This window comes from Lucilia sericata, unplaced genomic scaffold, assembly GCF_015586225.1.
Source record: "Lucilia sericata isolate MDLA Ls3-8-SP2 unplaced genomic scaffold, ASM1558622v1 Contig000452F_arrow, whole genome shotgun sequence".
In the NCBI taxonomy this organism is placed as follows: Eukaryota; Metazoa; Arthropoda; class Insecta; order Diptera; family Calliphoridae; genus Lucilia; species Lucilia sericata.
In genome coordinates, this window is record NW_023994467.1 from 2531 (window position 1) to 25234 (window position 22704).

Genomic DNA, 22704 nt, shown 5'->3' on the forward strand with positions numbered 1-22704 from the left:
TATGTATGTATGTATGTATGTATGTATGTATGTATGTATGTATGTATGTATGTATGTATGTATGTATGTATGTATGTGTGTATGTATGTATGTATGTATGTATGTATGTAAATTATTTTAAGTTTTTGGATTTAAAATAAAAGAATTGCTTTTAATAGTTTAGTTATATTTTATTTATTATATATTTATAGAAAATTATTAAATATTTAAGTAGAAAGTGCAATTTAGAATAATTGAGAATCAGTTTCACTTTTTATAAAGATTAGTCACAAATTTTAATTTTGATTGAACATTTTAAAGATACTGGACATGAACATTAACAACTTTACAATTAACAATTAAAAGACAACTTTAAAGAACTTGAACGCACTGACATACTTTAAACGACTGACTTTTTATTTAATTATTGCCTTTTACTCAACCTGCTTTTTTTATTCTTATTATTATCCACTTTATGCTTGTATTCACCACAGGGTAAGAGAATGACAATAGATCAATGTTAATCCTTTACAATCGGCCATCCTGAAAATCATCTGTCCCAGATGACAGCTCATCTTCGGCATCAGAGGATTTCCATCCCCTCATGTTGTCTGCACTTGTAGAAGTATAACGTGGACCATCGGAACCGGCGACCTTCTCGACATCATATCGATCATTGCGTTTTACTTTTATTACTTTATAAGGACCCAAATACTCGCTCGCTAATTTTCTACCAGCTACAAACTGTGTCCTCTTAATAGCCACTAAATCGCCCACAGAATATACTGACGACTGCTTACGTTGTTTATCATAACTATTTTTGTATTTCTCTTGCGCCTCAATGATTTGTTGTTTAACTTCCTCTCTTGGCTGTTGACGTTCTTTGTTGTAATTTTCAATAAGTTCTTCTTGAAGCATATCAATTATTCCACTGTATATATTAGATTTGATTTTAACGCCAAACATTACTTCAAAAGGAGTAGTTTTAGTAGAGCTGTGTAGCGTGGAATTTAAAGCCTTCTGGACGTGACTCACAAACTTATACCACTTTGTTGTGTCTTCAGAAGACAGCTTAGGGGGGTATATTGATTTTGTCATTCCATCTGTCTGTCTGTTGAAAGCACGATAGAGTCCGAATGGAAAGAGCTAGAGGGTTGAAATTTCACATAAATATTTTTTATAGGTAAGGTTTGTTTGGTATTGAAAATGGACAATAACGGTCCACGTTTTCGTGGAAAAGCAGCCTTAACAGCCATATCTTGTTTAAAAATACAAATATAGCGATGAAATTCGACATAAGTAAGTTCCTTATGATCCAAAATCACTATGCAAAATTTTATGAGGATCGGTCCATTAACGCTCAATACTGGCTTAAAAATACTAGTATATAGATGAAATTCAACATAAGTAAGTTTCATACGAGTCAAAATCTATCTGAAAAAATTTTATGATCGGATCGGTCCATGATTGACCCTACCCCCATATAAGGTCCCCTTCAGAAAATGACTGCAACGCTCATTAATGGTTTAAAAATACGAGTGTAGCGATGAAATTCGACACAAATAAATTTAATACGAACCAAATTCTGTCTACCAGATTTTATGAGGATCGACCCATAATTGACCCATCTACCCTGAAGGTCCCCTTCAGAAAATTACTTTAACGCTTATAACTGGCCTAAATATACGAGTATATAGATGAAATTCGACATAAGTAAGTTTCATTCGAGTCAAACGAGGTGTGATGGTGGGTATATAGGATTCGGCATAGCCGAATATAACACTCTTACTTGTTTGTACTGAGAAGTGTCCATTTTCATGTGCATTTCTGATAATTTCCGACTCCATTATTTTCGGCATTACTAAGAGATCATGGATATTTATACTTTTGTAAACGAGCCCACCTTTAATCTTAAAGTTTTCGTATGGTCCTAGCTGCAAACAATTTGTTATCGCCTTATCGGACATTCTTAACCCATAAGCTGTGGAGTTCAAAGGTCAAATTTAGCAATATTTTGGAATTAGTGTGAGAAAGGTAGATTAGCCCTTGGGGACAATTTAACACCAAAGGAGCAATAGGCAATATAAGATCATGATCGGATGCCACGCCCTTTTTCCGCCCACTTTTTGTAAAACTATTATTACAAAAATTTTGCAATCACAATATGCATAAACTACTAAGCCGATTTACATGAAATTTTGCATACCGATAGGTATAAGCTCCAAAAGGACTATAGGATATATATATATATATATATATATATAAGATCTTGAACTGATGGCACGCCTCGATTTACCGATTTACATGAAATTTTGAACACTAATAGTTCTATTCTAAGTGGAACAATAGGCTATATAAAATCATGATTGGACGTCACGATTCCTCTTATGCTCACTTTTTTCTATATAATTGTTATACAAAATTTTCATTCGAGACTTACAGAAAATTGCTGAACCGTTTTACATGAAATTTAGTATACCGATAGGTCTGACCTCAAGAGGAACTATAAACTATATAAGATCTGGATTTTACGCCACGCCCCTTTTTACGCCAACTTATTGTAAAACAATTATTATACCAAATTTACGTTCAACCATACAAAAAAATTAAGTTAAAATTGACTCTATATGATATTGATTGGATGCTACGCATATTTTTATGTTCACTTTTAAAATAGCAGCTATAACACCAAATTTCTAGGCTAAATATAAAAAACATGAACCAATTTTCAAGAAATTTGGTAACAGACAGTGTATTTTTGGAATAAATTTTTTGATCTGGATTTTATGCTTCATGAAATTGTGCATAATAATAGTTCTATCGTGGAAGGTTAGGTTAGTTTGAGGAAGAGAATGTTTAATACATCAAATCCGAATAAATACACCTATACCACTAATTTCGGGCCTGCTGTGATCTTAATGAAATGCAATGACCCTTTTCCGTTCATTTTTTGTTACATTTATAATGCTCATGATATATACTTCTTATACTATATGAGAATTATTATTTAGGTAGTTAAAATTTTAATCAAAAATTTATTTTTATTTGAAAATTCTAAAACGTTTGTAGGTCCTTAACTTACTTTACGATTAGGTAAAATAAAAATCTTTAATCAATTTAATTTATTATCGAAAATCGATTTTCATCTAAAGCGTAAAATCGGTTGTAGATTCGTATATCCCATCACTTATATTTTCCACCAGAAAACTATTCTTATTTCAAAACCTGTAATCCGCTGATATCCCAAAAAAAACTATTTTAAAACAGAATCGGATGTAGTTTACTACGATCGAAAAATAGCATATGGAAATTTTTTATCAATATTATATTGTTGTAGACCCGTATATATTACTCCCATTGCTTATATTTTCCACCTACGATGCCACTTTGGTATGCAGAATAAAAACTACTGAACAAAAACCGCTCCTAAAATAGGGTAAATAATATATTCATATTACATTTTAAACTTAAATCTACAAATCCATCTAGAAAATCATTCATATCTCCCCTTAAAATTTATATTTATATAACTCTCAATTCGAGAAAACAATAAAGATCCGTTAGGTTAGGTTAATAGGGGGATGTATACTACATCAAATCCAAAGTTGTTCGCTCCTTAAAGATCCGTAATCATTCATATTTTCCATCCAAATCGATTTTTATATCAAAAATATAAAATTTAAATTTATTGTAAAATCGATAAAAAAATCTACAATAAGTTAAATAAACCATCAAAAAATTATCTTAATATAAATTCGGTTTTCATTTTTTAAATGCAGCTCAAATCTAAAAAACCATGATATGTATTTGACTACTCATTAGAGTGTCCTGAACGACAGCATTTTTGCAAATCTCAAACGATGCATAAAAAATATGGATGAATTCATCTTTCAATATTTTTTTTTTTCACTTTTAGAAAATTATCCACCAAATTTTGTGCAGAATTTCTTATAATCGTTTCAGAGTTTTTTCAATTGCATGTACTCTTTCAAACAGCAAAAATATCGCTTGAAATTTTGTACGGTTAATGGTACGTATTTTTGAAATTAATAAAATGCCCCCGAAGACACCAGCACTACAATTCAAAGTACGGTGTGACCTAATTTAGATTGAACAGTTATTTAAATCTACTGCACATGAAAAAAATAAAACAAATAATTTAAAAATATCCTTAGTTCCCTACCAGTGATTGAAAATGCTGATTTCAGTATAATTTCTCAAACAAAGTTTCTTAAATTGTTCTACAAATAAGTAAAAATTTCCTAATTTAAGCTCATTTTCAATTTCTACGTTTTAAGGGACTTTTTGGTCCAGAAACTGACTTTAATGATTAAAAAAAAGGCAGAAAAATATAATTACAATTTTATCGTTATAAGCTAAATGTTGATATATATTTCAAAAAAAGTCATTACATATAGAAAAATATTCTCTTTACTTTTCGAAGAAACCCGTACAACGCCGGGTACACGCAGCTAGTGCTCTATATAATAAAAGGAATAACAGAAATAAAACAAAAAATTCTATATTAAGTATAAAAACTTATGAATTAACCCTTTTTGACCATATAAAGTTTGTATTTTTATACATATTCGATTGAAAATCGACCGTAAAAAAGGATTACGTAAATTACCAGTTTTAAAAACAAAATTTTTCTTTTAAAAATGTGGAGTAAACTCCATAGTCAAAAAGGGTTAAAGTATAACGGCTGTATTTATAAAAATATCTTATTCTATGCTTAAGGTACACAATACTTATCAAAGACTTTTTGTCTAATAAACCATCAATAAAAATTCATATTTATAAATATACAATAACAGCCCTGTAACTATTACACATTTATTGTACGTTTTGTTAATATATATGGCAACCCTTTCAACTTTCGGTTGTCATTTCATTGTTAGTGTTGCAAAAAATTACTATACGGTTATTTAGGTAATCTAATGTGAATACGTGTTCAAATTAATTTTATGCAATAAATTGTTTATATTTCAACAAAATTATATATACATTGCTTATTATAAGAAAGAAAAGCTACATTTTAATAATAAATTCACGGATAAACATATTTAATCATTTATTTTACAAATGGTATTCGAATAACGAGTACAAATAAGTAGTACACAAATTTTATTTACATCACTAGTGTTTTGTTTGTTTTAATTTATTTTTGTGCCTATACAAATATCGTGTTTAAAAAAATCGCAAATATTTTTGCAAATAATTAACAAAAAAATAATGGATGAGGAAGAGTTTTTAGAGATTTTGTCCAGCAATCCAGTTTTACAGGAAATAAATGAAAAATTCTTCCAAAAGACAAAGAAGTGAAAATTGGTGTGAGGTGGACAAGGTTTGTTTAAAATGTGTTATTGTGTTGCAATCCAGCAGTTCCGAGGGACAGTTCCAAACTAGTTATTTAACCTACCACTTTGGGTCACCACTAGTAACCCTATCAGCTAGGTGACTAGTGTGTATTGAATCTTTGTCGAACTGCTGGAAAGTTTAAAGTGTTTATATTTTTGATTTATATTTTGTATTATTATAGGAGCTGCTTAAGGAATTGATAAAAAAAAAGAGTTAAAGATGTCGAAAATAAAAATACGGATATAGAAAAAAAGTAATTAATTTGAATTATTTTCAATCATTATTATAACACATTGTTGTATTTAAAATGGAATTGTTTATATAGGTATAACACTTTTTTTCGTTTTTCTTTTATAGTTTTAATAGCCTTTGTTCGTCTGAAAAAAGGACAATTCACCAATTAAAGTCTCAATGGACTTCCATAAAAGTAAATGCAAAAAAGGTAGTATCGGAACACCGAGAAAGTGTGAAAAAACCGGAGGGGGACAAGCTCCCACAGAAATGCCATTATGTAGTACTGATATAAGTGTATGGCTACCTAATGAATTTGTTATTGATAACAATCAATACGATTCTGATGTCATATTGATAAGTGTATCCATATCCATTGTTCTTTAACACTTAAAAATTCTTTTATGTCAAACAAAACAAAAGGCGGAAAAACTTTGTACAAAACATAAACAAATACCAATTGTCACTTATTGTTGCTTTAAAGAAGGGTGAAGCTTACAATAATTTTTTCATTTTATTGATGGTTTATTAAAGGTATTTTAGGCTATTAATCATTTATGCATACGATTTTTCCTACTTTTGCTTATTATCCGTTAATAAACCTATAATATTTTTTTATAAATACAGCTGTAATTTTATACTTAATATATAATTTTTTGTTTTATTTCTGTTATTCCTCTAATTATATAGAGCATTATTCAAATAGATAGTGTTTTTTCGAATTTTTGAACTTTGGTGTTAAATTATTGCATTAAAGGGTTAATCTACCTTTTTTCACTCTATTTCAAATACCGAACTATATACGATAAATTCCAGTCATTTTTGTTAAAGATGGCCGACAAATAAATATTATTTCGATATGGTACACTAAGAATTCCCAAATATTGCAATATTTGACCTTTGAACTCCACAGTTTATAGGGTAAGAATGTCCGATTTTAATAAAACTTCGGATATGTATTTTATATTATCTGGACAAAAAAAGCTGGACATAAAAAATACTGAGCTAATGTTAATTTTGGTTTTGTGTAAATAATTTCACAGTGATACACCAAAAAAATGCAGGGGTTCTCATATACCAATTCAGTTTTGTTATAGTCCATAGACTACGAATATATTTTTAGTTTTCCCCGATCACTTCGTTAACTTAGTTTTTAAAGGTGGAAGTACACAACACGCGTTGAGGCGGCAACGCGTTTTACGCTTTTCAAACTTTCGCGGTTTACAAGCTGCAAGTTACACACCACGAGTCATTTTGATCTTTCTTTTAATGTTTTTTAAGACTATTACTGTTTTAAAAATCAAAATTTTTAGTTTTTGTTTGTTTTTTAATATTTTTCCTTCATTGTTGGTGAAATTTATTTCATTTAATTTTATCTTATTCTATACACAGCTCGCGTTGTACGCGGCAACGCGTTATAGGCTTCTGTCAAAAAAAGTGGAAATAGTGTGTTTTCATTTAACAAGTTACATACTGTAGTTTGTAACGCGTCTGCCGCGAAAAGTTCAGCAACTTTCAACTTTTGACGCGCCGACAGCTGATTAGGGCTGTATTTTGTTTTGTGTAGAAAAAGAATAAACTAAAATGAAATAAATTTCATCAACTATGAAAGAAAAAATTTAAAAAATAAACAAAAACTTAAAATTTTGATTTTTAAAACAGTAATAGTTTTAAAAAACATTAAAAGAAAGATCAAAATGACGCGCGGTGTGTAACTTGCAGCTTGTAAAGCGCGAAAAGTTTGAAAAGCGAAAAACGCGTTGCCGCCTCAACGCGTGTTGTGTACTTCCACCTTAAGAGCAAAAGATGTGAAAAAGCGCCATTTTTGAAGTTTTAAACTTTAAAAATCATAAGTACGTAAGCTGTACGTAAAGAAATTGACTATCGCTCGCAATAATACTTATTTATTACGACATCAGCTTTTCAAGTGTTGAGACATGTTGTCAGTGATGATAGAAGAGGGAAATCATATCTTAGTTGTATAACAAATGTACAAACAGTGTTGGGTAACATGATTTGACAAAGGTAACATAAAAACTATTTACTAAGTTATTGCGGTGTGCTAAAAAATTCTATTTAGCTGGACAAATTAAATTTTAGCTTGGAACTGGACAAGCATCAAAAAAGCTGGACAATCCAGCCAAGTCCAGCCAGGCTGGCAACCCTAACTAAAATACTCTGATAATACTTTATGCAAAATGTGCAACAGTAAAGAATTAATACGTATTCTCTAAAATATTACAAAAAATGCGATTTTCCCGAAATCCACCGAAAATTTCCCGAAATTACCGTTTAATAGCCTTATCTATTGACCATAAATCCCCATGAGATCTCCTAAAAATTTTGAAATTTGTTTAACAAAGTTTAAAAAAAAACGGCCGTTGAAAAAATCAAACTTTTTTGACTTTTTTTAGCTGAGAACAAGTTAGCGTATAATGGCAAAAACTAATATTGGAGTAATTATAGATATATTTTAAGTAACAAAATGGTTTTAAGAATATATGAGCAATTATCAAAATTTTTTAATTTTAGAGGTAAAAAAATCAAAAAAATTTTTTTGTGGCACGTTCAAAATATTTTGTGTGAATATAAAGAGACCCTAATACGTGATGAATCCGTTCGCGTTAATCATTTTGACCGAGGGGCGCAAAAGTAATAGCGGTTTTCATTTAAATATTTAAAAAAAAATCTTAAAAATAGTATTTATATATGTAATATTTGAAAAAAATTGCATATAATTGTAAAAATAATTCAAATTTAGCGCATTAAATACATACTATAAAATTTATTTAAAAAATTTTTAAAAATACACAGTAGGAAATTTCATTTCAGTAATTTTTTAACTTGTTGCTCATAGTTTTTGAAAAATCGCGAATTAAAATTTAAAAAAAAAAACTGTTAATATCTGAATTCTACGAGCTTGATTTATAAGGGAATGCAATTAAAAAATTATAGTTTGAGGGAATTAAATATTTAAAGAGTGATGCTTTTTGATGCTTATTTGCCCCCCAAAAACTACAATTATTTGGCTGTTTCGATGCGCCCCAGTTTTACATTAAAGTATTAAGAAAACTTGTAAATGGTGATAATTTTGTCGAATTTTGAGTATCATCCATGATGTGCCTTGGCAAAATGTGTTTAGATAAAAGTGACGTCTTTGTAGCTTACAAGAACATTTTAAATACATTTATGATCCCAAACCATTGTGTTTGTCATTATCTTCATGACTATTCATTAATTGTTTGTATAAGTCGTTGTTTGATATATAAAATGGCAAAAATAAAATAAATGGCAAAAATAATAAAATTTTTGCATTCGAATATTTTTGCATGCTCCTCCGATTTTATATTTCACAATAACAAAAAACTCAATTTACGCAATAATTAAAATTATTTGCTATATAAGTGCGAATGTGCCGCGCCAAAAACTGATACTTTAAAAAATTTACGTTCAAGTTTTCCAACTATTGTAGATGCCGTACCGATCTCCTATTCAGGGCACATTAACAAGATATATACTATACTGTGTATAATTACATCAGCTAATCACTGTTGTCCTAATTTTTATATTTTATTAAGGGACGTCAAAAAAACTGAACAAAATTCAAAATTGGAAAAAAATTGGTGACAAATTTCAACATCCAAGTTCTAATACGTAAAGTGATATCACACGGATAAGCTTGTAAAGAATTTATCTTCTGTCTGTGTCTTTAGTTAGCACTATAACGAATAGTGTCCAAAAGTTTAAAGTTATGAACCAAAAAATAAAAAGAAGGTGAAAAAATTAGTTAGTGACACACGATTTTTTTTTAATTTTGTAAACTTTCAAAACCGATTACGTTTAGAAATGAAGACCTAGAGTTTTACAATTTTGCAATTTTTAGGCTGGAAGTCTTGTGTATATAATCCTGTAAAAAATTTGTTTGATATTTTACTCTTACGTTATTAACAATTTAGTTTAATTTCAAAGGAATTAAAAAACTTCGATAATTGTTCATATCCAAAAAAAATTTTTGTCACATTTCGAATTTATGTGCTGTGAGACACGTTAATGGCCTGGGAAATTTGCAATAACTATTAAAGTTTTCAAGCAATTTTTGTGTTTTATATCTTTCCGAAATGCTTACTCTGTGCACATTACGATTCCTTTACAATAATAGTTCAAAATTTATTACTAAATGGCAAAATTTGATCAAAAACTGAAAAAAATCTATATTTTCCCCTTGTAAATGCACTTGGAAACTTCAGAGCCGTTGCGGCACCTGTTAACGTTATCCAATTATCCTAATTTTTTGTATGACATAGTTTTACAACCCATAGAACAATTCTAGAGGAGAGGACGGCCTGTCAGACAAATTTTTTTTATTACTGCGCAATATGGCTTGGAGTCATAATTTTAAAGAAATATTGAAATCAGAATCGGGGTTATCGCAACAACGACAACAAAATACATTGGTCTTATGAAGTCCAATTTAATTGGTTTTATATTTGAAATAAAATACAATTTTTTATCCAATAAAAAAATGATGACATTGCAATCTATGAGAACAATGAATTTGTTTATTGTTATCCAAACCAATTGCGATAATAATTGGATTCCGTGGCAACCCCAATAAGTGTAATTTAATCTAAAATACACAGGCCCATTTTCTCAATCTCCGGTTATAGTTTAACCAGTATATATTCTGACGGTTAAAATAATGTTTATATGAAAATTGTCGATAAAATATAACCAGACAATGAGAAACTGAAGCGGTTGTCAAACAAAAATGTTAATTTTCTTCACACAGACGAGTTCTGAGAGAATTAAATGCACTTGATAGAACTAAACGCACTCAAAAAACTTCAAATTTTCTTCGCGAAATTCCGGGGATATTAACAGATTATAGTTTTTCTTATCACTTAAACTTAATGTGTAATAATTTTTGCGAAACTTTTAATGTATTAATACACCAAAAATAATTTATATTTTACAAACGAAAAAAAAATTTTTATTCTTTGACATTTTTTTTAAATTAAAACTGAAAAAAGAAAAGTTGTAAATTTTCGTATTGAAAATTAAAAAAGTATTTTACATACTTTTTTTCTTTTTCCATTAGTGCAGAAAAAATAACAGAAAGACGTGTTTATAATATGTTTTAAGATATGTTAAGGTTAATACATCAAATCCGAAGAAATGCACCTAGGCCACTATCAGGCCTGTTGTGCGCTCCTTATCATGAAAAAAAAATTACTGAATGAATTATTTTTCAGTGTTCAGAAACTCAGTTTCCTGGACGTAATTCCTAAGAATCAGTGTTAGTCAGGAATGTTATTTCTGGAATAACATCACTTCCAAGTAGGGATGCCAGTCCCGAAATCCCGATCCCGAAAATCCCGGGATTTTTCGGGATTAGAAAATCCCGAATCCCAAAATTAACATTAGAAATCCTAAAAGGACCTCCTCTAAAATTCAATTTGATGCCAATATTAATATCAATACATTACAATCAGCTATTTGAAGAAATTCATTTTTAAAATAGATTTGAATCTACAAAAATAATACAAAAATTTCTGCGGCTTTTCATACAAATTATCATATTTTTATACCCTTCACCTTCGTGAAAAGTTTGTTATTCCGTTTGTAATTTCCAAAATATAATTTTTTTAAATTGATTCTATTACATGGAAAGTACTTTGTTGTCTGCGTAGTATTTTGCGAGAAGATAATAAACCATTCCTCTATCGAAATTCATTATACCTTTTCAAATCGATTGATTTCAAATCGTTCGAATTCCATCACATACCGGCATATTTATTTTATTTCGGCACAGTCAAATATAAAATTTATTTTTGAAATGATACCTAGAAGGCTTTGCATTTCAAGCTTTCTACAATTCTGAGTGATAACGGTAAAGGTAAATTAAATTGTTCTGAATGTAGATAACATTTTCCAAAGAAAAGGTTCATTTATGATCTAAATTGATATTCGAAGGATTGAACGTTATATTTATTATACCCTACACCACTACAGTGGGGAGGGTATTATTAAACGTCCAAAAATTCACTTATAACCATTAGTATCGCGATGAGATTCAGCATAACTAACCTTTATATAAAATTAAATTCCTTCTTCCCAATTTTTTGAGGATCGGCCCATATTTGACCTAGCTCATCAATAAATGGCTTAAATACATCGGAATTAAAGTTAAATCATAAAGAAATAAACAATTTTCCAAAGAAAATTTCAAACATTTTTTAACAAATAGAAAAATATAAAGAAAATTTTTAATATTTTAAGTCAAGGCTTCTAGATTATGTTTAAAAATATAAAAATGAAAAAATTCATACAATTTAGGAACTTATTCTTAAATATTAATAACTTTAGTCAATGAAAGCCCTTCATAATATTTATGCTGAAACTTTTTTCTGTGTATGATCATTTTGATCGAGCAGAAGAGTCATAAATCACTCAAATGTGATCAAAAATTTCAAACCTATCGTAGTATTTACGAAAATTTCGTGTATCATATGAAATATTATTTAAAATTTTACGAAAGTGCGAAAACCTTTTGTAATATATTTCTTCGTCAAAATTAAGAAACTTTGTTATGGCAAAATGAGTACTTTTGATAGTAAATACTGATTTTGTCTATCCTAAACCAAAGGAATTTTCGATTAAACTACTTAATTTGTTAGAAATATATATTAGCAAAGTGCCGTTGCTAATAATTGCTAATGGACCGGAAGGGGGAAAAATAGGCCAAATGGCGAAAATCTGACAAAATTAGTACTTTTGTGCTTTAGGAACGATTTTTTTCTATTCTAAAGCCAAAATATTATAAACTATGATTTTGATAGTCTCAGACATATGTACATATATTTAGAAATCCCAGCCTTAGAGGAAAAACGGGTAAAAAAGGCAAATCTGTATGTGTTGCGTAAAGGGACTCAATAAATGAATATTTTCAGAAAATTCAAACTACTTCAATGAATAAATAAAACAAATAAATAAACAAGTAAATATTTATAGTTGGGCATGGCCAAAAAGGGATTCTCTAAAAGAGTTTTATATGGGGTATGTGGTTGATATGGGACTATTCTTATAATTTTTGTTAAAGAGATTTATGTCTAAATTAAAGTTATTTATGTAGAATATCGCCGTAATATTAGTAATTTACAACTTCGATTTCTGAAATGATACAAAATATATTGAACAAAATACATAAATTTCAATAGTTCAATGGAGATACCTTCTTTAGGGTACTATTTTTGGTACTGTGTTGGTACCTTTTATAAATATTGTTCAAATTCAATGAAATATATTTTATAACTTTATAAGATCACAAAGAAATTGTAAGGAGTTTCTTCATTCAGCATTTGAAACATGAAGAAGGGAAAAATTAGCACTTTATGCTTTAAGTCAAGAATTATTCTATCTCCTAAGTTAAATATGTATATTATAGTTTTACCTAACTAGATAGTATTAAGCTACGTTCACACCTGAAAAATATTTGGTCCAAATATTTGTAATAAAATATTTTTGAAGTTGTGTTAAACAAATGCAATATTTCATGTTCAGACTTGAACAAATATTTGGTGGTATTTGGTTCAAACACACACATGTTTTACAGCCACACTATATCGTATATTTTCATGCATGAAAAAAACAATTTACCAATTTGTTATAATTTTAACTAATTTTATTAGGTTTAAAATTAAATTTATATAATAAAAGTGTATAATATTAATATATAACACGATTGAAAAAACTTTGTTTGTCGAATCTGAACATAAAATATTTCATGTTAACAAACAGCAATGCGGATGATTTTCATAAAACAATTGATTTGCTGCCAAATAAATATTTTCTCATTGTTTCATCAATGTGGACACCACAAGTCAAAATATTTACATCATTTTGGCAAAATAATTATTTGATTTTGCAAACCAAATGTAAGATCAAACAGCGTCAAATAACAGCTGTTCTGTGTTTATTTTCTGAAAAAGAGTGTTATCACCTCATACAAAAATGTCAATAGTCGCTATTTTTTATTTTTTATAAAATAGATATCTGAGACAAAGTAGTTGTGATATTTAATAGAAATAAGCAATTGCGTAAATTAAAGATAATTATTACTTTTGTTGTTTATTTTGTTATTAATTGGTTGACAACAACATACAATATATAGGGTAATTTCAAAAATGTTCGAACAAAAAAGTAGGATTTTGAAATTTTTTCAACAAGTATTAAATTTGACGTATATTTTCTTAATTACTTATCCGATTTTAATCGTCCCCAATTAAAGCCAATGTCTTGTAGTTCGACAATATTTTATTTAAAATATTACATTTTTAACGTGAGGATGATGACATCAAACAACGTCTTTTAGTCAAGGATATCTCAAAAAAGGTACCTTCCATTTTCTTTATTCCTTCACATAAGATTGCTTATAGTGTACTCAACAATATATAAAAAATTTGGAATGGGTCAATGAGGGGATCTGAAGTAAACCAACTTTTAGTAAAATAATCCACATCATTCCCATACAAATTTCCAAATTTATAGTTTTATTTGTAGATGAACACAAAAATAAATGTAAAATTTTTAAACAGAAATTAAATTTTTCATAAACACACAATTTTTGAAATTTGTATGGAAATGATGTGAATAATTTTACTAAAAGTTGATTTACTTCAGATCCCCTCATCGTCCAATTCTGAATTTGTATACCTTCCACCACCATCAGTGGTGATAGTGCGTAACATCAAGAAATATTCATCTGAGACCCAACCTTATGAAATTCTGAGTTGATCTAGCTATGTCCGTCTGTCCGCCCGTCCGTCCGTCTGTCTGTATAAAACATTCTCACGTTAACACGAAGCAACAAAAACTAACGAAATTCACCCAAAATATTTACTATTGTCCTAGGCAGTTTGGTATTGAAAATTAGCAAATTCGGTTCACATCGGGAAAAGTTATGAATCAAAATTTAAAACAACTCCGAAAAAATATGAATTTTTTTACACATTCTGATGTAATTTTCACGAAAACCAACAATATAATTGCATGAAAATCATCATACATTCGTTTCTACACGAGAGCTCCACATACGAGAGCTTCATATAATGAGTTTATTGTTAATAGGTAGGTTGATAGGAGGATGTATACTACATCAAATCCGAAGAAATACACCTAGGCCACTATCGGGCCTGTTGTGCGCTTATTGCGCTTATTATTGTTAATAACTTCCGTCAGAATGTTGATAGCTTCACAAAATTTTACAAGTAAAATCTTATGTGAATAGAACTCATTCAGAGAAAAAATTTTCAGGATCGGTCCATAGTTGGTCATAGCTCCCATACAAGGTCCCCTCCCGAAAATCACTTAAACTCACATAACTCATTACTAAATTAAGATAAGTATTGCTCTTATATACCGAAATGTTACTTATTTCTAAATTCCTAAAATAAAATTGGTACAAGTATCGCTCTTTACTCTGGGTCACCGCGATTAAGGACCCTAACCGAGAAAGGACTTAGACCTGTCTGCTATGCAGACGATGTCGTAATACTTTTAAAGGGAAAGGATCCAAATTACTTGTGTAGAAGAGCTGAGGAGGCTCTGAATACGGCTTTGAGCTGGGCTCAACCGAGAGGCCTCAATGTTAACCCGGCGAAGACGGAAATCTGTCTTTTCACAAGAAAGACAAAAATTTCTACATATACTGAACCTTGCTTCTTGGGCAAGAAGATACCGGTGACAGACAAAGTTAAGTACTTAGGTGTAATACTTGACCGGAAATTAAAATGGAGACACCACATAGAGGATAGGATCAACAAGGCGCATCGGTGCTGGGCGATATGTAGGAGAACCATAGGCATGAAATGGGGTCTTAGTCCTACTATGACAAATTGGCTTTATAAAAGTGTAATTAGACCAATTCTAGCTTATGCTTCAATAATCTGGTGGACTGCTTTGGACAAAAAGTGTAATATCAAACTACTACAGGGAGTTCAGCGTACATGCTGCTTGGGTATAAGTGGTGCCATGTGTACTACTTCAACCAAGGCTCTGGAAACGTTGCTAGATATTCCACCCATTGAAACATATATAAGATATGAGGCGGCGCTTACTGCCGAACGGCTCTTTACTTTAGGCGAACTGGCCAAAAACGGTTATAGGACACGTCATCAATGTATACTGGACACATTGGAAGGTTATACACATTCATCGGACGTGCCTGATCGCATACCAGACACTGAATATGTCGGAAACTTTGAAACGCTAATCCCAGATAGAATGTCTTGGTCAAGCGGAACATTAGAGCAAATACCAGTAGGAATCCGTTGCTACACGGATGGCTCTAAATTAGGGGACAAAGTGGGTCTGGGGTTCTATATTGAAGACCCAGAAACAGAAATATACCACCGTTTACCTAATCATAACACAAGCTTCCAGGCAGAAGTACGAGCAATAACGGAATGTGTAAATTGGATTAGAATAAATATGGCGCCCACAGGACTTAATATATTTACCGACAGCCAGAAGGCAATTTGTGCGATATCAGGTGATAGAATTAAATCTAAGACCGTATTGGATTGTAAGAAAGCTTTAACTGAATACTCTCCCAGAGGTAAGGTTCACATCATATGGGTACCAGGCCACTCGGGAGTAATCGGCAATGAAAGGGCGAATGTAATAGCTTTAAAGGGAAGGGAGCTCGATGTAGTTAACCTGACAAACGCAAAACCATTCGACGCAACAAAAGCTGAATTAAAAATATGGATGAGAGAATCCCATAAGGCCTCTTGGAATAATGAAACGGTGGGTAGAACCACAAAGATTCTATGGGGTGACCCTGATGAGAGCAAGACGAGAAATCTTCTCAAAATGAGCAAGTCTGAGGTTAGTATGATGGTACGTATTCTCAGTGGACACACAGGATTACGAGCACATCTATACAAAATTGGACGTGCGAATTCAGACGAATGTAGAGCATGTGGAGAGGACAGTGAAACTCTGGAGCACTTTCTTTGCCATTGTCAGGCATTCGTCGAAGTTAGATCCAAGTATCTTGGAAGTGATGTTATTCCAGAAATAACATTCTTAACCAACACCGATTGGAAGATTCTTAGGAATTACGTCCAGGAAACTGAGTTTCTGAACATGGAAAAGTAATACATTCAGTGAACAATTTTTTTTTTTTTTTTTTTTTTTTTCTTGAATTGGAGCGCACAACAGGCCCGATAGTGGCCTAGGTGTATTTCTTCGGATTTGATGTAGTATACATCCTCCTATCAACCTACCCTACCTACCTACCATCGCTCTTATATACAGAAATGTTACTGTGAAATTTTTTTCCGATCGGTCTATAATTGGTCATATCTCCCATACTATGTCCTGCCCCGATAATCACTTTAGCCATATTAACCAGTTGCATTAGTATGGGAAACTTTTGATTTTTGTGTATGAGGGAGAAAGAAATATCAATCATCTCTTTCTATCACACACAAAATCAAAAGTTTCCCAAAAAAGTTTCCCTGTGTGAACCGGCACTTATCAAATTGTGAATTTCCTTAAATCTTTTACACACATGCATACATGCAAATTATTAAATATCGCTAAAGCATATCTTAAGGCGCTATAAAAATATAAAAGAAAATGGCGTTTGTAATGTTCAATAAATCTTGCAATTGTAACAGATTTAAGCTACGTTCAGACCTGTAAAATATTTGGCCCAAATATTTGTTATAAAATATTTATAAAGTTGCGTCAAACAAACGCAATATTTATTTCATGTTCAGACTTGAACAAATATTTGATGGTATTGTTTTATCAAACAGTGCAAAAATAATTTGGTTTTGCAGCCACAGAATATCGTATATTTTCATGCAAGAAAAAAGCAATTTGGCAATTTGTTTTAATTTTAACTATTTTTATTAGGTTTAAAATTAAATTTTTATAATAAAAGTGTATAATATTAATATATAACACGATTGAAAAAACTTTGTTTGTCGAATCTGAACATAAAATATTTCATGTTAACAAACAGCAATGCGGATGATTTTCGTAAAACAAATTGATGGCAAATAAATATTTTCTCATTGTTTCATCAATGTGAACACCAAAAGTCAAATAATTTACGTCATTTTGGTAAAATAATTATTTGATCTTGCAAACCAAATGTAAGATCAAACAGCGTCAATGACAGCTGTTCTTTGTTTATTTTCTGAAAATGAGTGTTATCACCTCATACACAAATGTAAATAGTCGCTTATATGACTGGTTTTATTTTATTTTTTATAAAATATAAATCTGAGACAAAGTTGTGACATTTAATTGAAATTCAAGCAATTGCGTAAATTAATGATAATTATTATTTTTGTTGTTTGTTTTGTTATTTATTAGTTGGTAACAACATACTATATATAGTTATGCTACATAATATATGCAGTCTAGTCCAACGGTTCCCAAATTACAATTAAATAAGAGATACTGTTATCTCGGAGTATGAAGTTAGGCCACATTTCATAATTCAAGGACAAGCTTATCGCAGATTTAAGTTTGTCAAATTGTAAACAGAAGTGTTCTTGTTTGGAAGGACTAAAATAATATATTTCCGAAACAGAGGTGACACTTTATTCGTTTTCAATACGTTAATCCAGGTAATTTTAAATATACATATTCCATTCCGACGTGATACACAGATTTTAACTTGATTTTGTCGACCAATATTATTAAATTAACATCAGAAAATGCGTAAATAGTCAAAACCATGCAGTAAAATTCACAGTACTTTCGCAAAGAGTTCAAGTCATATATTATGCGGATAACGCATTCCGCAACAATATCGAAGAAGTTCAACTTTCTTATATTATTTTCCCGGAAAATTAGCTAACATACTCAGTTCACCCGTCTGCAATCGCAAAAAATTTTTGCAACATGACTCTTTAAGCACATGTCGACGATATTTGATGAAGAATCCTTTTCGTTACCTTAAAGAAAAATGAACGTGAAAGATCTCACGATCATAAAATTAAACATCATGTTAACATGTCAACAATGAAGTCATTCTATCTTCAAAAACAGGCAATTGAAACTTCTCTGAAATATTAATTATTCTCAATGTACGGGAATATTTTATAGAAATGACATATCTACATCTGTTTGACCTTGGGATTTATGGACAATGACAATTGAAATGTAATTTCAATACCTTGTGCAAGTCTATCTATGTCTTTTCCACTTGCACAAGGTATTGAAATGTAATTTCAATACCTTGTGCAAGTCTATCTATCTCTTTTCCACTTGCACAAGGTATTGAAATGTAATTTGTATTTTTTTGTTGTAAAATTTTGATGAAAAACAATATTAAATGAAATTTTAGAATATATAGAAGTTATTATTCAATGATATAGCTTTTTAGTAAATATAAACACATATATTTTTGGCTTTTGGTTTGGTTGTGCATTAACTGTTCTTCTTATTATGTTCCTCTTTTCCTGCAAACAAAATTTTGTTTTTTCACTGTTTTATCCGTCAAATTTTTTTAAGAAATTATTTGTTGTAATGTGAATATCGGGCAAACAAATTTTCACTATTTGTACTGAATTGTGTTTGGCATTGTTTCTTCAAACAAAACGTCAAAACAGAAATACTCATTTTAAGCACATTATGAAATAAAAACGTATTTAATTTTTTGTTTTTTGTAATTTCAATTAAATAGTTTTTTTTTAACGTTAAACAAAAATGTTTCGTGTTTTGTGTCCACATTGTGTTCACATTGGGAAAATATTTGTAGGTTGACAAATAAAAATGTTTTACGAAAAACAGCTGATATTTTGTTTGCTCTTCAAAAATATGTTGTGTTCACATTACAGCCAACAAATATTTGATAAAAAACGTCAAATATTTGATAGGTGTGAACGTAGCTTTAGAATTATAATTTTGGAATCTTTTAGCATTATAAATTGTCAAAAAAAAATTGTGAAGTAATCTCTTAGTGAGGGGTAATTTTTTTATTTCGTAAATGCTATGTTATGTCAATGAAATTTTTATATTTCTGAATATTGAAAAATTTCAGAAATTAATATATAGACATAAAGCAGATTTTTTAGTTTAATCTGACGGAAGAATGCTTAAGTATAATGTTAAGAAACCACTTAAAACCCCGGGCAACGCCGGGTACAAAAGTCTAGTATTAAAATATTGTTCGAAATTTTGTCGGAAAATCGGTGTATTATTATCTGCAGGTGGAACCAGAAATATAAAGATTTCGTTGACTTAAATAACAACATAGCATTTACGAAAAATACTCATTTTACCCCTCACTAAGAGATTACTTCACAAATTTTTTGTGACAATTTATAAAGCTAATTTTTTTTTAAATTATTGTTCAATATATTTTGTATCATTTCAGAAATCGAAGTTGTAGAACATTAACAAATTTTTAAAAAAATTGTCCTGTTTTTTCGCCTTTTCTCCTATTTCGAAACGGAATACATATTTCAGACACTTTAAAAGCTTAATCAGAAATGTTTTTGCTTGAGTATAGACAATAATTAGTACTTACTCCCAAAAGTACGAATTTTGTCCCTTTTTCATACACATACCCCTTTTTGTCCCTTCTTATCCAAGTTTTGGAAAACCTATCACACCATACACCTATATATCTAACTATGTTTCAAATTTAAAGATAATCGTTCCAGTCGTTTAAGTGTGATTAAAAACATTATGCGCACGCTACAGGTCGCAATTTGCAAGATAATTTGATGAAATTTGGCACATACTCTTCCAAGGATGAAAATGCTTAATATCGGACCATTATTTCGCATAGCCCCCATACAATCGCATCCCTGAATATGTATGTCTTTTGAGCTCATAAATATGTTAAATGTTCTTGTGTCACACCAAAAATCGGCAAAACTTAGTTTTATATAAGTTTTAATGACACTGCTGATCACATCCCCCATATAAAGTACTCTTCATAAAAAGGACTTGATGGTTGAAATTCACTTATAAACACTAATATTACGGCGATATTCTACATAAATAACTTTAATTTAACAAAACTTTTGTTTGTTTGTTACAAAAGTTATAAGAATAGTCCCATATCAACCACCTACCCCATATAACCCTCTTTTAGAAAATCCTTTTTGGCCATGTCCAACTATAAATTTTTACTTGTTTATTTATTTGTTTTATTTATTCATTGAAGTAGTTTGAATTTTCTGAAAATATGCATTTATTGAGTCCCTTTACGCAGCAAATACAGATTTGCCTTTTTTACCCATTTTTTCCCCTAAGGCTGGGATTTCTCAATATATGTACATATGTCTAAGACTATCAAAATCATAGTTTATAATATTTTGGCTTTAGAATAGAAAAAAAAATCGTTCCTAAAGCACAAAAGTACTAATTTTGTCAGATTTTCGCTATTTGGCCTATTTCTTTTTGTCCCCTTCCGGTCCAATTGCTAATATATATTTCTAACAAATTAAGTAGTTTAATCAAAAATACCTTTGGTTAAGGTCCAATTGCTAATATATATTTCTAACAAATCAAAAATACCTTTGGTTAAGGATAGACAAAATCAGTGCCCCCTCCTAGTCCAAGTTCTGAAAAAACATATAGCCTATACACTCTCCAAGTATAGATTTAACTATGTTTCAAATTTGAAGAAAATCGGTCCAGCCGTTTAGGCGTGATTGACGAACAAACAAACAAATAAACAAACGGACAGACTTACAAAGAGATTTATAATATATATTAGGATTTAGCGATTCAAACCATTCCTAAAGATTTAAAAGGGACTTACATATCAAGGTAGGTTGAAGAGCAGATAGAATAATGCCAACATAATTTAAATTTATCACTAAAAGTTCGCCAAATGAAACTTTTAGGAGATTAAAGTTTGGGAATAAACCCTAGTATAGTAACAATATTTAATACGTACAATATTTAAAAATTACAAAATATTTAAACATCACAAAAAGTAAAAGTGTTCGAACTCAGAAAATGGTAATAGAATAAAAATATGTTAGCTACATTTCTGTACCAGTATTAATTCGCAATTATAATATTACATTACAAATAAAAATACGTTTGTTACATTTCTTTACCAGTATTAATTCGCAAAACATTAATGTCCTTACGACACTGAATTTAAAAAAATTGGCACTTGGCGAACTTTTTACGATTGCGTTATTCTATCAGTTCGTCCACAAATTGGGCTCGAAATTTTATCAAGAAGTAATTTTATAGATAGTTTAACATGTTTAATTAATTTATTTCATTGTTTCCTAATTTTATTTAAGAAATTTTAAAAGTGAGACCTTAGATTCAGCTGTCTGGTGTTATACTCCCAATTAAGTGTTGGAAAACCAAACATTAACATACAAAAACCAACTAAAAATCACAAAAGTAAATTCATAAAAACCTGTCCCTTGTACAATGCTATAAATCGTTTCTATTATTTGTTCCAGTACCTATGTTACTTAATTAACAATAATAAAAGATTAACAAAATTAAAAGAAATATAAAGTGTAAATACCGGATGAAATTAGACTGAAATACCTTTCATTTGAGATATAAATAATGAAATTCTAACGGATAGTTTTTTTCGGATAACAATTAATTTTTCACCCGAAATATAAGCGTTTCTATTATTTTTTCTATTATTTTTATTTAATTTTTTCGAGAAATTAAATCACATATATATATAAAATTTACCTTCATCTCGTTTATGTATATCTGGAAATGTTTCAGATATTGAAGTTAAACTGCTATTTCCACCATCCGTACATCTCTTTGATAAGCAACTTCCTTCCGAAATAGATGAAACTTTAACACCTCCACTAACCGCAATCAAAAAATCTGTAAAATAAAACAAAAAATGAATATTTGGATATATTTTTGAAATTATACTATGTATTAAAAAAATATTCCATTTTTTACATTAGACAATTTTAGGAAATATCACAACAAAATCGTTGAGGTAAAGCCTAGGTATATTGCTTCTTATAGCACCTATACCCGTGGTATCTTCTTGATCACTACCTATGTGGACAATTTAAAATCCACTGCTAAGACAAAAAAGTCCCTTGATCAAGAAGCATATTTAATACCACTTGTTCATTTACACCCTTGTGA

At 30.0% G+C, this 22704-nt stretch overlaps 1 protein-coding gene and 1 long non-coding RNA gene across 2 annotated transcripts in view; one reads left to right on the forward strand and one right to left on the reverse strand.

The window, feature by feature from the left end:
- Window positions 1–421: 421 nt before the first annotated feature.
- The window catches only part of LOC119605018 (maternal effect protein staufen-like), a 296685-nt gene continuing 274402 nt past the window's right edge, over window positions 422–22704 (reverse strand). Inside the window, exons 6-7 of the mRNA XM_037957952.1 lie at window positions 22285–22428; window positions 422–1125 (exon numbers count right to left, since the gene is read on the reverse strand). Of these exons, the coding sequence (XP_037813880.1) occupies window positions 1052–1125; window positions 22285–22428 (218 nt within the window). The 3' untranslated portion in view covers window positions 422–1051. The remainder of the gene's footprint in view (window positions 1126–22284; window positions 22429–22704) is intronic.
- On the forward strand, window positions 5108–6031 carry LOC119605019. The gene is made up of 3 exons (XR_005231560.1): window positions 5108–5326; window positions 5522–5593; window positions 5698–6031. It is a non-coding gene; the product is annotated as an uncharacterized LOC119605019 (long non-coding RNA).